Here is a 16,708-nt window from a genome sequence, read left to right on the forward strand (position 1 = left end):
GCTTTGGGTGCTTCCTCCAGGGTTCCACTGAAATCCCATCCCCTAATTCTTCATGATACTCAGAATCTTACCCGTTCATTCAGAAAGCTACAGACAACTCTGTGTCTACAAAACTGACGAACACTTAAAGAAAACCTTTCCCTGTCAATAGCAGAAATATACACATGAACAGGAGCAGAGAAAAGAGGATCGACCTCTAGCTCTTGGACTCCCTACAACATAAAGACTTTATTAACTTGTGACTGATAAGAGTGGCCTGTTCTATATGATCTTTACATGGACATGTGATAGACAATAACTCACAGACAGGTAGACAAGCCTGATTTGGTCCTCTTTCAGAAGTTGTATTGCTCATGTATTGGTGTGTTATATCAGTCCGTGTCTATGTTCTGTGCCTTTGTAATCGGCATTATTTCCATGACTGTGGCTTCTTGGAGCATTGTGTCCTTGAATACTGGAGTCTGACAAAGCAATGTCATATATGTGAACCAAACCTACAGGGAAAAGAGGCGCGGTATACATCAACCAATGACGTTCAGACGGTTTGAAAACTAGGATAAGGTAAAAAGTCATTCAAGCACTTTTGCTTCTACTACAACCAGAATGACTTCCATTAGTTCAGAGTGCACAACCCCCCTTTAATGATCACAATAAAATAATAATCCAAAACACATTGACCTATGAATAATAAATTAATTAAAGTTCATGATGGTTGATCAAAAACATTTCACTCTGGGCCAAAAGACCAAACTACACTGAACAAAAATATAAACACAACATGTAATATGTTGGTCCCATGAGCTGAAATAAAAAAAATCCCAGAAATGTTCCATTCGCACAAAAAGCTTATTTCTCTCAAATGTTGTACACAAATTTGTTTACAGCCCTGTTAGTGAGCATTTCTCATTTGCAAAAGATAATCCATCCACCTGACAGGTGTGGCCTATCAAGAAGCCGATTAAACAGCATGATCATTACACAGTAATGCACCTTGTGCTGGGGACAATAAAAGGCCACTTTAAAATGTGCAGTTGTTGTCACACAACCCAATGCCACAGATGTCTCAAGTTTTGAGGGTGCGTGCAATTGGCATGCTGACTGCAAGTATGTCCACCAGTGCTGTTGCAAGAGAATGTTAATTTGTCTACCATAAGCTGCCTCCAATGTTGTTTTAGAGAATTTGGCAGTGTGTCCAAATGGCCTCACAACAGCAGACCACGTGTAACCACGCCAGCCAACTAACTCCACATTCGTCTTCTTCACCTGCGGGATCGCCTGAGGGGGAGGTGGGGGTGTTGAGAACAAGTTTGGTCTGTAATAAAGCCCTTTTGTGGGGAAAAACTCATTCTGATTGGCTGGGCCTGGCTCCCCAGTGGGTGGGCCTATGCCCTCCAAGGTCCACCCATGGCTGCACCCATGCCCAGTCATGAAATCTATAGATTAGGAACAAATGCATTTATTTAAATTGACTGATTTCCTTATATGAACTGTACCTCAGTATAATCTTTGAAATTGTTGCATGTTGCGTTTATATTTTTGTTCAGTATACATGCAATGTTTCCAAAATGACTGACAGCAGAACATGATTTGGGGAGAAAAGTGAGAGAACTCCTGTTCAAATCTTCAATTAGCGTCAAATGAGAAACAGATAAAGGAAAACAAATCCACACAAATTCAACTCCCAATCAAAAAGCACTGCCTGTCAAGTATGTCTCCTGTCCTAACCGGGTAATAGCTGGGAACAGTTTACATCATGACAGCACAACTTGACATGTTAGTAATAGTATCAAAGTGAAATCCCTCTGATCAACTCCATTTCATTAGTGCCTCTACCAGACACTCAAGCCTGCATCGTTCTTAATGAGGGCCATACCCACTATCTGCGTGGGGGGCTTTTGATTGTGGACCTCTTACTAAATCTGTGGCCTACAAGAGTCTGCCTTGGCATCACCTCTGGAGGAGCCCAGGACTGTAGACAGTCACAGAACTGGCCCCCTTTTGTTCAACAGCAGTGAAGTATTTCCAGTCAAAACAACTTTGCTACAGACGTCAACAGCTGCGTTGAAGACGCAGCATGTGGGAGACCAATCAAAATGATTGCTTGTTTCCATGTGGTGCCTGCACAAGACTTGGAGACCAGTGATGAAAAGTCTCATGAGAACGACGATGGGATGGGCGCAAGACTTCAGTCCAAGAGCCAGCTTACTGCATTCGTTTATGAGCAATCCTGAAAAGAATATCAACACTTTGGTCTGGATCACTTTAAGGCAAAGGCAATCCTATGAAAATATAGACTGAAGGAAAAGCCGTGCAGACGGTTAAGTGCTAAGATGTCTCTTTAATAGTGCTAAAAGATCAATACCTTTTTTGAAAGGTAACGTTTTTGGGTGTGATCAATTTAAGCTTTACGTGTCAAAAGCCATTATATATAAATACCATTATGTTTTGCTTAAACTTGTCGATGTACTTGTGCTTTTATCAAAAGATCAACACTCCTTGATTTTTTTGTTTGTGTTCAATCGATCACATTTTTTCAATGAAATTCAGTAGAAAAGTGTAACCAGCTGATAGGGACTGCTGTGGCTTAGCCAGACTGGCAGTGTGTCACTTGAAGAGAGCGTGGTTTGGAACCATGCAGGACACAGGGCTTGCAGGACAGTGTGCTAACATCACTCCCCTCCAGAGGTGATCCAATCACCACCAGCTTCGCTGTAGGAGGGGCAGCTGAGCAGTAGCCATTCAGGACCCAATTCTGTTCCAAATGCTCACAATTTAAAAAAGTATCCAATAATCTCTCTTTAAAGACTAAACTTATTGTAAAGTCAGAACGGCATAAAAAATATTCATGAGCATGCAATTAAATCTTTTAAGGTAAAGTTGCCTTCCCCCCCTTTTAAAGAGGTTTTTGGTCAGTAGTGCTTGTGCTTTACACAGCTGTTTGTGTTATTGTTAGTATAAAAATGTCATTTGATCAGTTTTTTTTGTCTGAAGGAACTAAACCTATATTTAGCAAATAATAATTGAGGAAATATTAATCTTCTAAATAGTAGGTGTACGTAGTACAAAGAGCGTCACAAAATGTAGCCAGTGCATCCCAGTTTATAGTCCAATAAACAGGAAACGCCAAAGTCACACTCTTGCTGGATCTAAGCACATATATAGTGATGTGATCACTGCTTATTTTAGTTCAAATCTACCTCACTTCATTCATCTCAAACAAAGCTGGGAAATCTCCAAAGATAAGTGTCAGATTCAGAGGTGATGCCAAAGTACAGCAGTTCCAGACCTTCAGATGCTACTGGTTCTTGAGCCCAACCACAACTTCGGTCCTGTGCTGGGTTCAGTAATACACGGAAAATGTACAAAAGAGAATATAAGTCAACCTGATTTCAATCATGCTTGTTGAAATGAAAGAAGAAAATAGAAATGCACAGATGCATCAAATCATGAACGGTGAATGCACCATAATGCTATAGACGACGTTGTCGGGTTGCTCTCCCATTTCAGCTCAAACAACATAAATGACACTGTCAAAACGTCTTCAAAGATCACTAAATATACATGTATGACAACTAAATCTCGTACGTATAACCCAATACTGCCGGCAGTCTATCAGTCAAAAAAAATATTATATGACCCCTTATAGTCCCTTCCATACAATAATAACAACAATAATGAACAGAAATCAAATAAGACATTAAAATGTAAAATACAGCACCTATAAATAAGCATAACAAAAACATGAAACAAAAAAACTTTGTTGAAGTGATCTACTGCTTGTCTTTAATATGGCAATAAAGGGGACCTACTGTATTTGTGAGTCTGCTATGCCGTAAGCCGTATCATTTAGAAAACAGCTTAGAAGAAACAAAGGGTGGCAGTTGTGCACTCTACGTGTGTGCAGGTATATACAAATCAAAGCCACACAGACTTATAAAACACACACACACACACACTCTCAAGGGTGTGTATGGCAGAGCAGGGAAGCTAGTCCTCGCTCACACCCTCACACCCCCTTCTTACGGTACGTGGATACAAAAATCACACACGCCTACTTGTGTACACGTACGTGTGTGTTCTCACACACTCAAAACACACAGGGAGAGGCAGTGGGCGGGCAGGCACTGTGAGCTTGTGGCATAGGAGGAGGAAAGGGGGAAAAGGGAAGAGGAAAAGGGAAGAGGTTGCGATGTGTGCGGGGGGGGTCTAATGTTCTACCATATCTGGGGAAGGGAGGGTGGGTTGAGGGTTAAGTATAAAACTAATGTCTTTGTTTTCTTCCATTGACCCGTGTCAAGTGATCTTAACCTCTGAGATATATTCACATGGGGCCAAGAGTTACAGCTGAAAGTAAGAGGACTTGTTGTGACCAGTGGAGAATGGAGATGCTACGTAACAGTCATGAATTGATCATAAAACTGGTCATAATATAAGGAGTGAGCGCATCAAGATTGGTGGGAGAATCAGCTTGACTTTGAAAGAGACAACCAAATTGGATGGGGCTTTGTCACATCGACACTACTTTGGATATAACTTTTGGTGTTGGTTATTCAATTAGTAAAAATGTACCTTGAAATATCTCTACTAAGCCTTGGCACTGTTTCGTACATTTGACCTCTTGACCTCTGCGCAACACAACATGGCAGCCTGTGGAGAATATATGTCAAAGGGTTTTAAAGGAGGGACGTGTGACTGGTTGACCATGACCAGGTCAGTCTTGTAGCTCTGTATGGGAACACACAAGCAGAGGAGAGTCCATCTCCTCCTCAGACTCGTAGTGCACCGCATGTGAGGACCGACACGCAACAGCTGGGGTTTCTTGTCTTTCTTTTCTGTCTTTTTACAATGTACAAATATACACACAACCGTAGGTAAAGAGTTGAGAGCAAAAGAGCCAGATGCTTGGAATATACAGTAAAGTGAGCTGTGCATCTCCTGGCTTTTTCACCCAATGAAACGCAAGCCTCCCCATCCGAGGGCCAGGCTGTGAAGTGCAGCGGCCGTAGGCTCTACTGTACACCCTGGTTCTGAGGTCTTAATAGTGTGGTTTTTGTGGTTAAAATAGGTTAAAAAGCAAGTTTGCAACTTTTTTTTTTTTTTTTTTTTTTTTAAATATCTAGACTGAAATAGTTTTTTTTCTCCATGAACTTGTATACAACTTTTTTGTTTATTTTCTTTTTTTCTCAAACCTGATTTTGGCCTAAAATGGAGTGTATTAAACAAACGCTCCCGGTGCCACCAAAATGGCATCCCCCGGAAGTCAGTTAAAGCTATGAAAGAAATGTACACTACTTATCAAAGAGCTTCTAGATCACCCACGAGAAAGAACACAAAGTAAGCTACCACAAGATGTTTTTCTGATTTTTCCTTTTTCCTGACCGTTGCAGTTTATGTTGTACGTTGAAAAACTGTGAATTAAAGTGATACTTTTTTTTCAAAGTTCCATTCAACTGATAATGAGTATTTCACTTCAGATTTTACCCTTCCCAAATATTTAGGAATCTAAAATAGCATTGTTTAAAGTCGACCGACTGTGCAATCTCTTAGTGGCAACCAAATTGCTATAAAGTTTTTTTTCTTTCTCAGAGGAGAAAAATAATTTTATAAAAATGTTAATTATTTTCTCAATAGAGTGGATAGCATATTAAGAGTTCCAGTGCCATTACATGGCAGCTTTTGGGGCACAGAAAGGAACATTGCTTGGGAAAGGGTTCTCCTCTCCTGCAGACTAATTTTGTAAATGCTTGGCTTTTCATTCTCTTTTTTTTTGACGATCCTATCAGAAAGCCAAAGAACTGCAATGGAGTTATGAGGAGAAAGACCCTCTTAGAAAATAGAAAAAAGGGAAAACATTGTAACAGTTAGTCTACTAGATGTGAAAACTCACTGAGCGAACAAGGTTAGAAAAACTTTGAGGTGGTGAATAAATCTCTCAAAGGGAAACACGCACACACACACACACACAAATAAAACACATAATTGCTTCTCGTGACAGTTTCCTCCTGTGGAGTGACGCTCCTTTGTGAGTAGCGCAAGTCTTTTGTCTCCTCCGCACCTTTGGCCGGTGGTGTTGGGGCCCTGTGGCCGGCAGGGCTGTTAAGTGCTTTATCTCCAAACAAAGCCAGGTTGTTGCTGTTGTTTCGCTTCTTGAAAAAAATCTATGAACCCTCTTTGATATGAAAAGTCGTAAAAGATGCCAGTTCCTCTCTGGCAGCACTGCTCCAGTCTTGGCCTTGGAACTGTGCAGTCAGGGCACTAGAAAAATAGTAACTCTCACTCTCCAGCAGCAGGGGTACCGTATCAGAACTCCCACTCGTGGGGCTCGTCTTTACCGGCAGCCTTCTCCAGGCGGTGGATGATATTATTGAGGTTGGCGGCTTTCTTCTTGCGCAGGCTGCTGTCGCGGGGGTTGCGGGCAGCAGTGGTGGTGGCAACAGACGCAGAGGAAACATGGGTACTCTCGGGGAAGCTGAACAGGCTGTCCAGGGCGCCGCCCTTGTGGTGGCCGCTGGTACCTGCAGCGTTGCTGCCAGTGGCTGACGTGGTGCCGTCGTCTCTGTGGTCGGACCCCCCCTCGCCTTCTGAGGCCGGGTGGTGCTCGTGGCCGGGGCGTGTGCCCTCCACTGTGCCATCTGACTCGGTACCGTCACAGCTGTCGCCCTCACTGGCCTTGCCCGCCCTGGTGGACGGGGAGCCGCCCTCACCTCGCTGGATCTCCTCGATGAAAAGCTCCCGTCGGATACGAGACCTGGAGGCCAGAGAGAAAGAGAGCAGAGGAACCTCAACATCCCTCAGTCAGACACAGACACATAGCTGGGAGTCTCTCACATCAACACAGAAAAAAGCAAGTATTTGGAATAAAATGAAAAACTATTTAGATCCAGATCTGCATCCATTCCCAGCCTTCTCCCCCTGTTTCTTTCCACCCACCTATAGTTGTGGAACCAGTTGATGACGGTGCTGGTTTTGAGATTGAGCTGTGAGGCCAGCTCCTCAATGGTCTTGGGCGAGGGGTAGGGCTTCTGCTGGTAGGCCCTCTTCAGGGCCTCCTTCTCCTCGGGGGCCAGCACCACACGGGCCTTCTTCAGGTGCTGCTGGGGAGGCTGCTGCTGGTGCAGGTGGTGGCCGAGGCCGTGCTGGGGGCTGCCGCCCTGGCTGAAGTCTCCCCCTGACAGGCCACCACTGTCCGCCGTCTGGCTCTCGCTCACAGAGCTGTGGCGCCGCTTCATGTACGCTGGCGGGGAGAGATGGGAGGGCAAAGGGTTGAAAATATACGAGCCCTCTACAGAGAGAGATGGAAGGGTTAACTATAGTACGAGGATGCCATGTAAACTCCATGTAGACTTGCCTGACAGGGCTTTGAATTCCGCTTTAAATTCACACAAGCAACATGACAACATGATATCTATCCACAGCAACTGAAATACTACAGCATTCAACAAATGTGGATGTGATCTTTTATAAGGTTCACAGGTGTAGCTAAATACTCTAATACAAGAGTCACAAAATCAAAGATAAACATTGCCACCAGGGGGCAGTATTACCATACACATGCTCAGGAGACAGATTCCCCATCAGAAAGAACAATTGAAAGAGGAAATTGACTGTTCGACTCCTCTTGAGACCTGCTTGATACATTTAAACATCTTCACATGGCATGTGTGACATGGAAGTAACAGACAAGTCACATTATGGACCAAAATATAAAGATGATTTATGATACGTCTTCATATATATAGCAGCAACACTTAATAATCTAAACAAAAGGCTCCATGACTGTACATTTAATGCTAGCTTCAACATGCTAATGGTTAATGGCTATTGGCTAACCCGTTACCCTTTAGCTTGAGATGTATGACGAGTTTACTTAAGTGCTGATAGGTCAGCCTCGTTTTTTTTTTTTTTTACTTCCAAATTGGTTATAGTGAGGAGAGGACTGGGTTAGTGTTAAGCTTATCCAAGATAATCTGTTAAGGGGAAACAGAGCTTCCATTACGCCTTAATAACCATCCATATCAGCCGCTCTATCATTTGACCATACACTTTTAAGTGCTTTTAGACCTAACAAAAAGCACTATATAAAACACACATCATTATTATCATCATGCATACAGAGTGCAAAACCCCGTAGCCATAGCTGTGTTATGAGCAGAAGTCCCTGTCGCCTGGTCGGGGGTTTAGGCAGGGAAAAGAACATCCAGGCCGTAGTGTTAGCAGGCTAATGAGGAGTCTCCCTGCAGTTATCCTCCGTGCTTCGCTACGGTGACGCTACCCGAACACACTTCGCCAGACTGGGCTTTGACTCATAACCAGCCTAGCGTCAGCCTCAGCCCCAACGGAGGACCAATATATGCCACTTTTACCCCGGGAGAAGTGTTAATGGCCTAATCACTCCAAGAATGTTCACTTTGCTTATGGAGAAAGGGAGGGGGAGGAGTGGAGAGCGGGAAGGGGAGAAAAGGGTGCTCTGATGAGTGCATTGGACTTTGAATAAGCAGGCCCCGGAGAGACTGGGGCCCGTCATGTCTGATGAGAGCGTTGACGTCTCGTGCCCAGATTGATCTCGACAGCGTTGAGAAACACATATCCCCCACCCCTCCGACACACACACACACGTCTCCACCCCCTTTTCTTTTTAACCAGGAGCACTGGGCATGTGCTGTTTGACTCGGCAGCCCGGGGACACATCTGGGCTATTAGAGGAGGAAAAAGAGCAATCAGAAATGCCCCCCCCCCCCCCCATGCTCTTCTTCCTCTCCGTCCCTCCTCCTTGTTCGCTAGCTCGTCCTCTCACTCCATCTCGTTCTCTCTTGCCATCTTGTTTTACTTTATTCTCTCTACTTCAAGCCCCACAGAGTGTTTAGGACGGTTGCCTGGCGGCCTTGAGGGATGGTACACTCCCAGGGAGGGGTACAGGGACAGATGTTGGTGGGTAAAAACATGGCCTATGGAGGTAGCTAGCTTGTAGCTACATCAGTGTTCTCTCTATCCTAGTCTCTGTCTTGAAAGCAAAGACATAGGACATGAAGGACAGACTCATGCCTAACTCTAAATCCCATCTAAGGACAACGTGGCACAAATTCTGAGTGCCAGGCGGGGAAAATGCCATACTGTCCCTTGGCTTGAACCATTTTAGATTCAGATGTGTAAAAGGATAAGGGGCTAGGTTACAGAGGTGAGGTAGGGAGGGAGGTAAAAAGAAACAGAGAGATGGAGGAAAGAGGGATGGAAAGGAAAAAAGGAGTACCTTTCTTCTCCATGCGTTTCATGTCCATGAGTTTCTCCACGTTGCGTGGGTCCTGGAGCCAGAGCTGCATGCGGACGAAGGGCTCGCGTCCTTTCAGGCTGAGCTTGTGCCAGGGCTTGGGCCTCGCCAGCAGGTCAGACACCGAGCCCTGAGTCAGACCCAGGATCGTTTCCCCAAACAGACGCTGACCTGGGGGGAAGGGGGATCAGAAAGAGAAAGAGAGGAGGAGGTTAGATTAACAACTCAGAGAAGGACAGAGAGGACCGTCACTAGAAGACAACTAGAATCAGTAGACCACATCGCCTGAAGTATGGATAGAGCAATATTTGTAAGAATAATAATTTATAAAAAGGATGATAATTAGGGCATGACCCAGTTAACAACAAGCATTCATGTGTCCAGTTGTTTTTCATTTCATAGATTTTTTTGGTACTTTTACACCTTTTTGATATCCAAATGGAAGTTACAGTCTTGTCCCATCGCTGCAACTTGAGAGGTGAGGTGAAGGTCGAGAGCCATGCGCCCTGCAAAACAAGACCCTGCCAAGCCGCACTGCTTCTTGACACACTGCGAGTTTAACCCAGAAGCCAGCTGCACCAATGTGTCGGAGGAAACACTGTACAACTGGCGACCGAAGTCAGCTTGCAGGCGTCCGACCCGCCACAAGAAGTCGCGAGAGTGTGATGGGACAAGGACAGCCCAGCTGGCCAAACCCTCCCCTAACCCGAACGATGCTGTGCCAATTGTGCGCTGCCTCATGGGTCTCCCGGTCACAGCCGGCTGTGACACAGGCTGGGATGGAAACCGGGTCTGTCGTGACACCTCAAGCCCTGCGATGCAGAGCCTTAGACCGCTGTGCCACTTGGGAGGCCCATGTGTTTTTTGAGGGTTAGGAGAATATTCCACTAATATCCCACCAAACACAAAATGTTCATTTATGTGTCCAAAGAAACATTTATTACACATCACGTCTTGTTACCTTTGCAGAGCCAATCAAGGCCCTGAGAACCACTGATCCATTCACAGCTCTTTGTCTGTTGGCGATGTTAGGGATACTCACACACACAGTTCTTTTAACATAGTGTTTTCAACTTCCATATGTGACATACATGATTACAGTACTTATTATTCAACATCTCCTCACCAGGGATTTGAACTCACAACCTCTAGGTTCACGGTAGTCTGATCTTCCTGCTATGCCACCATGTCCGTATCATGTACAAGTTCATCTAACTCTTCTCATCATTGATTTAGCCCATTTCAACAACTGAAGGGCTTTCTGTATAGTTTTTTAAAGGTTGGTGGGATATATTAACCTGTTTTAATTACTCTCCTGAATCACTATGATCAATAAATACGCCTATCACGTCGTTAGGGGTTACTTCTGGACACAGCCTAAATATACTGGCCCATCCTTTGTTGGCACAGTGGTTAGGGGTTCGATACCGACTAGGGGAGTCACCCTACTCTCACATTCTTTGCAATATATTATAATGTCATATTGTATTCTGAGAACATTGCAACCACGTTCCATACTGAACAAAAATATAAATGCAGTCAATTTAAATAAATTCATTAGGCCCTAATCTATGGATTTCACATGACTGGGCAGGGGGGGAGTCATGGGTGGGTCTTGGAGGGCACAGGCCCACCCACTGGGGAGCCAGGCCCACCCACTGGGGAGCCAGGCCCACCAAATCAGAATTCGTTTTTGCCCACTAAAGAGCTATATGTGTTGTGTGACAAAACTGCACATTTAAAGTGGCCTTTTATTGTCCCCAGCACAAGGTGCACCTGTGTAAAGATCATGCTGTTTAATCAGATTCTTGATATGCCACACCTGTCAGGTGGATGGATTATCTTGGCATGCTCACTTACAGGGATGTAAACAACATTTCTGGGACTTTTTATTTCAGCTCATGAAACATGGGACCAACACTTTACATGTTGAGTTTATATTTCTGTTCAGTGTAGATGAGTTCTGCTTGACTTTAAGGGAATTTGCTCCTAACTTTAACACCAAAACACATTAAAAAGGTCATCTTAAGGTCTTTGCTAACATAGCTAGAATGCTCCCCTAACTAACATAAAACTGGACACTCAAATATTAGGGTAACAATATGGGTAACATTACAGGTAACATTACAAAAATGTTACCTGGAAAGCTATTGTCAACATTCAACTCACCTTTTTTTCATTTAGCTTGCTATTGGAATAAACTTGAATTCCGCGCACGAACACGCATCAACATTACATGTCCTTTAAGTGTCCAAGGTACAGGGCAGTGCGGCATTGAAAACTTGCCATCAGAAGTTGGCAGCGTTTAGTCTGCTGCAACTGTGGCTGACTTCAATCAGAGAAGAGACAGTTTAAATAGTCTTTGACTTGCGTTTGAGTGCCTGAGTTGTTTTAAAGGCATTAAAAAAAGGTCTGGATTCACATAAATAAATAAAAAACAACAACCGAGGCCTCTCTCTCGGTTCGCAGCATAAACATTCACCACAGCAGAACCTCAGGTTCTTGAAAGGCTTCAAAGCTGGCGAGCTCTCACGCAGAGCGCTGCGGAGCTACATTTCCCCACACTATGTCCCAGGGGACCCCTCAAACATGCCTTTGGCAGCGAGGAGGGAGGGTGGTGTTGCTCTTCACTGTGCTTCTCACAGTGTTTCATGCTGGGGAGCTGAGCGTTGGGGCAGCTGAACAAACGCAGGCAGGCAGCGTGGCGGTGAGAGAGAGAGGCAGAGATGTGAAGCGCTACTGAAAGGCGCTGGGATTTGGGGAGCAGCTCCTCTAAAGGGAAGAGAAGTGGATGAGTAGACAGCATAAGGCTGGGAGACAGAACAGGTGACGCCAGTCCCGCTGAGAGAATCTCTGGGGGTATGTGCGTGTGCGTGTTGCACGGAGATGGAAGGGCTGCTTCACAATTTCCTTCTCTCACTGACTCCGACAGGGCTTTGTTTTGCACCGAACTCACACTCTCTCTTATAGTACACACACACAACACGCCACACACACACACACACACACACACCTCAAGCCCTGTTCTTATTGCAATTGGATGCAGTGATGCACACAGCAGCCCTGTGGAGCTTAGCCTGTGTATGAAAGTAAAGTCAAGTACAAGGGTGAACTTGTTCATCTATTCTTAATGAACCATTAAGGTCTAAATCAAATCACACAATTCCAACGCCATAAATCAAAGGACCTAAGAAAATACATGATTGACCACCAGCTAATATAATGTGCCACTAAAAGAAGATTAGATTTGGGTACAAGCAGCAGGCGCAAACATGTTCATTGAGAGGCATCCTTTGTGCCCATATTTCCTAAAACGTGTGCAAAACAAAAATCACAATGATTGGCCACATTTGCACGCACCACTTCGAGTCCTATAAAAAAAATCTGATTTGGCTGTGTGCATCATGTGTCGGTGTGAATCTCAAAACATGTGAATTACAAAGCCAAGAAATAATGCTCCTAAATCACCCAACAGAGTGCCACACCAAAATGGATACCTACATTGTTGATTGCCTTACCGATATCAAGGAGTGAACTATATAAGGTAGAAGAGTGACAATACACATGACTATTTGCATTACCTTTAAATATTCAGGTGAGGAAGTGAAACAATTGCATTTTACATCAACCCAGCCAAGAGGGTGCAGTGCTACAGTAGTTGACAGACATGGGAGTTTGGCTGAAGGGAGCTGCTAAATGACACCATCCATCACTGGCCCTGGCCGACTCACTGCCCTGACAGGGGAGAGGAGGAGGAGGTGAGCTGTGGCTAGGTCTAGGGAACAGATGGAGGGAGCTCTTCTCTGTGGGGCTAATTGAGAGGTCTGGGAACGAGGTGGAGCGCAGCCCTATGACAACCAGGCTTTGTCCCAATATTAATCTGGCTAGTATCATCTGATAGTATCGACTGTAACTCAATGTGACCCACGTTATCCAACTGGCTCAGAGCCAGGAAACACTTAGTCTTTAAGCACGACCAGGACAGTGTGGAAACTGTGCTCTCTGTTCCTTTGCTGTGTGAGTTGATAGTTGTGCCGGTTCATTTTAGCTGAGGGAACGACTAACGAGCTAGCTGGCCAGCTTGAGGAACATGGCAACTGGTTTAATCCTGTAACTGGTTTAATCCTGTCTGCCTTGGCAGCCCAGTATGACGCTGGTGGGGTAAAGAGCATTTCCCCGTTCTGGAGCGGAGATACTGCGTACAATGATGACACATGCACCGAACCAGCACAACATTATTAGTTTAATGTGTTGCAACTCTAATCTAAACAAATTATTATCAGTGGGAGGGGAGAAAAGCTTGTTAGGAGTTTGTTCTTCTTGTTGAGGAGTACACAGTAGCATTGGCACAATGTAACAATCGCTCCTCACCTCTCCACTGCGATAGCTCATGTGTGGTCACTGGTGAATGCTCTGGCACAAAATGGCTGCTGTGGCATCACCCAGGTGGGTGCTAGACACATTAGTAGCAGACGAGGTGAATAAGGCGGTTTGCGCAACTCGGGGGAGAAGGGGGAGACTGAATGCTTTGTTGTGCTGATCAATTGGAAAAGAAGACTTGAAGAAGTGACTGTTGAAAGACAAGACCAGAGTGGTATGATAACGCCACTCCAACTCACCGAGGTTGTTGTCGGTCAGCACCTCCTTGACCTTCTTGGTGATGACATAGGTGTCCAGCTCTGGGGACATGGCCACCATCTCCTGGATGCTGAGACCTGAGTGGCCGGGGACGGGCAGTGGCGTGCCGGGCTGAGACTCAGAGGGCTCGCTGGGCTCCCTGGGGGGGACCTGGGTTGATCCTCCTCCACATCCCCCTCCTCCTCCACCCTGCTCCCCAAGGCTCTTCACGGACTCCTCGGCTGAGCTGAGGGGGGACTCCGGGGCCGGGCTGCAGCTGGCTGAGGTCTTTGGGGTGTTTTCTGTGGAGACATGAGAGAAAGAACCAACGGTCTTAGAGAGACAGGCAGTTAAAAACAGACAACTACATTTTTTGGGGGGACACTCAAAATTTGCACATTTCAATAGCAGCACAACAAACACAAAAATGTATATTCAAAATTTAAACCCTTAGGACAGGGGACTCTCAATCTGCAATTGATTGAATTGGGAGCCAAGTTATTCTCTAATCACAAGCAACTCAGTACAATGAGGTTTTTACTGTATTTCCAACAACTACATTAGTGCCCCTACAACATTAGTACTCATTCTGTCTATCAGCTAGTCTCTAGCTAACTCTATGGGCTACATGTACTCTGCTCCAATGCTCCGTCAAACAAGCAGTCATTCCAGCATGCACACACAGACAGAATGATTGGCGCTAACTTGTCGCTGTGATTCTGTCATCTCCACCAGCTCCCCCTCCCACTCCCCTCCCTCTACCCAATGGCTGTGTGATGGCCCATTGCACGGACAATCAACTCTCCCCATGAGACAGCAGTCTGTCAGATATGAACAGAGAGGGGGGGGGGAGAGAGAGAGAGAGAACGTGGAGCAGTTGAGTAGAAAATCACTGCATGTGCAATTTTCTTCCTCTGCGCCTCAGTAGGAAAAGTGCACGTTGAGTTGCATTGACAGGAAAGTGCCTGTCAGTAGATCAGATACGTGTGTACGTGTTGGCTGTATGCATTCTGAGTGAGATTTATGATTTTGCTCAAGCAGCGTGCTTTACAGTAAATCAACTTGAACACAAAACATCTGACGTGAATTAAAATGGACTTGTCTGTCACATTTCAGAGCTGATGAGGTGAGCATGTCCAACACGCTCGTTTTGGTACTCCTAGGCCCGTGACTACAAAAAGGAAGGATGTTGTGTACCCTGACGTGTGTGTAGCTAGAGTTGAAGTCGGAAGTTTACATACACCTTAGCCAAATACATTTTAACTCAGTTTTTCACAATTCCTGACATTTAATCCTCGTAAAAATTCCCTGTCTTAGGTCAGTTAGGATCACCACTTTAATTTAAGAATGTGAAATGTCTGAATAATAGTAGAGAGAATGATTTATTTCATTTTATTTCCTTCACATTCACAGTCGGTCAGAAGATTACATACACTCAATTAGTATTGGTAGCGTTGGCTTTAAATTGTTTAACTTAGGTCAAACCTTTTGGGTAGCCTTTCACAAGTTTCCCACAATACATCGGGTGAATTTTGGCCCATTCCTCCTGACAGAGCTGGTGTAACTGAGTCAGGTTTGTAGGCCTCCTTGCTCACACATGCCTTTTCAGTTCTGCCCACACATTTTCTATAGGATTGAGGTCAGGGCTTTGTGATGGCCACTCCAATACCTTGACTTTGTTGTCCTTAAGCCATTTTGCCACAACTTTGGAAATATGCTTGGGGTCATTGTCCATTTGGAAGACTCATTTGCGACCAAGCTTTAACTTCCTGACTGATGTCTTGAGATGTTGCTTCAATATCCACATAATTTTCCTGCCTCATAATGCCATCTATTTTGTGAAGTGCACCAGTCCCTCCTGCAGCAAAGCACCCCACAAACGTGCCTCACGGTTGGGATGGTGTTCTTCGGCTTGCAAGCCTCCCCCTTTTCCCTCCAAACATAACAATGGTCATTATGGCCAAAGAGTTCTATTTTTGTTTCATCAGACCAGAGGACATTTCTCCAAAAAGTACGATCGTTGTCCCCATGTGCAGTTGCAAACCGTAGTCTGGCTTTTTTATAGCGGTTTTGGAGCAGTGGCTTCTTCCTTGCTGAGTGGCCTTTCAGGTTATGTCGATATAGGACTCGTTTTACTGTGGATATAGATACTTTTGTACCCGTTTCCTCCAGCATCTTCACATGGTCCTTTGCTGTTGTTCTGGGATTGATTTGCACTTTTCGCACCAAAGTACGATCAACTCTAGGAGACAGAACGAGTCTCCTTCCTGAGCGGTATGACGGCTGCGTGGTCCCATGGTGTTTATACTTGCGTACTATTGTTTGTACAGATGAACGTGGTACCTTCAGGCGTTTGGAAATTGCTCCCAGGGATGAACCAGACTTGTGGAGGTCTACAATTTCTTTCTGAGGTCTTGGCTGATTTCTTTTGAATTTCCTATGATGTCAAGCAAAGAGGCACTGAGTTTGAAGGTAGGCCTTGAAATACATCCACAGGTACACCTCCAATTGACTCAAATGATGTCAATTAGCCTATCAGAAGCTTTCTAAAGCCATAACATCCTTTTCAAGGAATTTTCCAAGCTGTTTAAATGAACAGTCAACTTAGTGTATGTAAACTTCTGACCCACTGGAATTGCGATACAGTGAATTATAAGTGAAATAATCGGTCTTTAAACAATTGTTGGAAAAATTACTTGTGTCAAAACTATAGTTTGTTAACAAGAAATTTGCGGAGTGAGTTTTAATGACTCCAACTTAAGTGCATGTAAACTTCCGACTTCAACTGTATATGTGTGTGTGTGTGTGTGTGTGTGTGTGTGTGTG

At 44.8% G+C, this 16,708-nt stretch overlaps 1 protein-coding gene across 3 annotated transcripts in view; it reads right to left on the reverse strand.

Annotated features, from left to right (window-relative positions):
* Window positions 1–4,203: 4,203 nt before the first annotated feature.
* Window positions 4,204–16,708, reverse strand: part of LOC115105488 (homeobox protein cut-like 1) — a 262,216-nt gene continuing 249,711 nt past the window's right edge. For all 3 annotated transcript variants that reach the window (XM_029627594.2, XM_029627595.2, XM_029627593.2), the window contains 4 exons: window positions 13,885–14,184; window positions 9,248–9,436; window positions 6,931–7,234; window positions 4,204–6,748 (listed from right to left, as the gene is read on the reverse strand). In XM_029627594.2, coding sequence (XP_029483454.2) covers window positions 6,301–6,748; window positions 6,931–7,234; window positions 9,248–9,436; window positions 13,885–14,184 — 1,241 coding nt within the window. In that variant the 3' untranslated portion in view covers window positions 4,204–6,300. The remainder of the gene's footprint in view (window positions 6,749–6,930; window positions 7,235–9,247; window positions 9,437–13,884; window positions 14,185–16,708) is intronic.

The sequence above is a fragment of the Oncorhynchus nerka genome, linkage group LG22 (genome assembly GCF_034236695.1).
Source record: "Oncorhynchus nerka isolate Pitt River linkage group LG22, Oner_Uvic_2.0, whole genome shotgun sequence".
NCBI lineage: Eukaryota > Metazoa > Chordata > Actinopteri > Salmoniformes > Salmonidae > Oncorhynchus > Oncorhynchus nerka.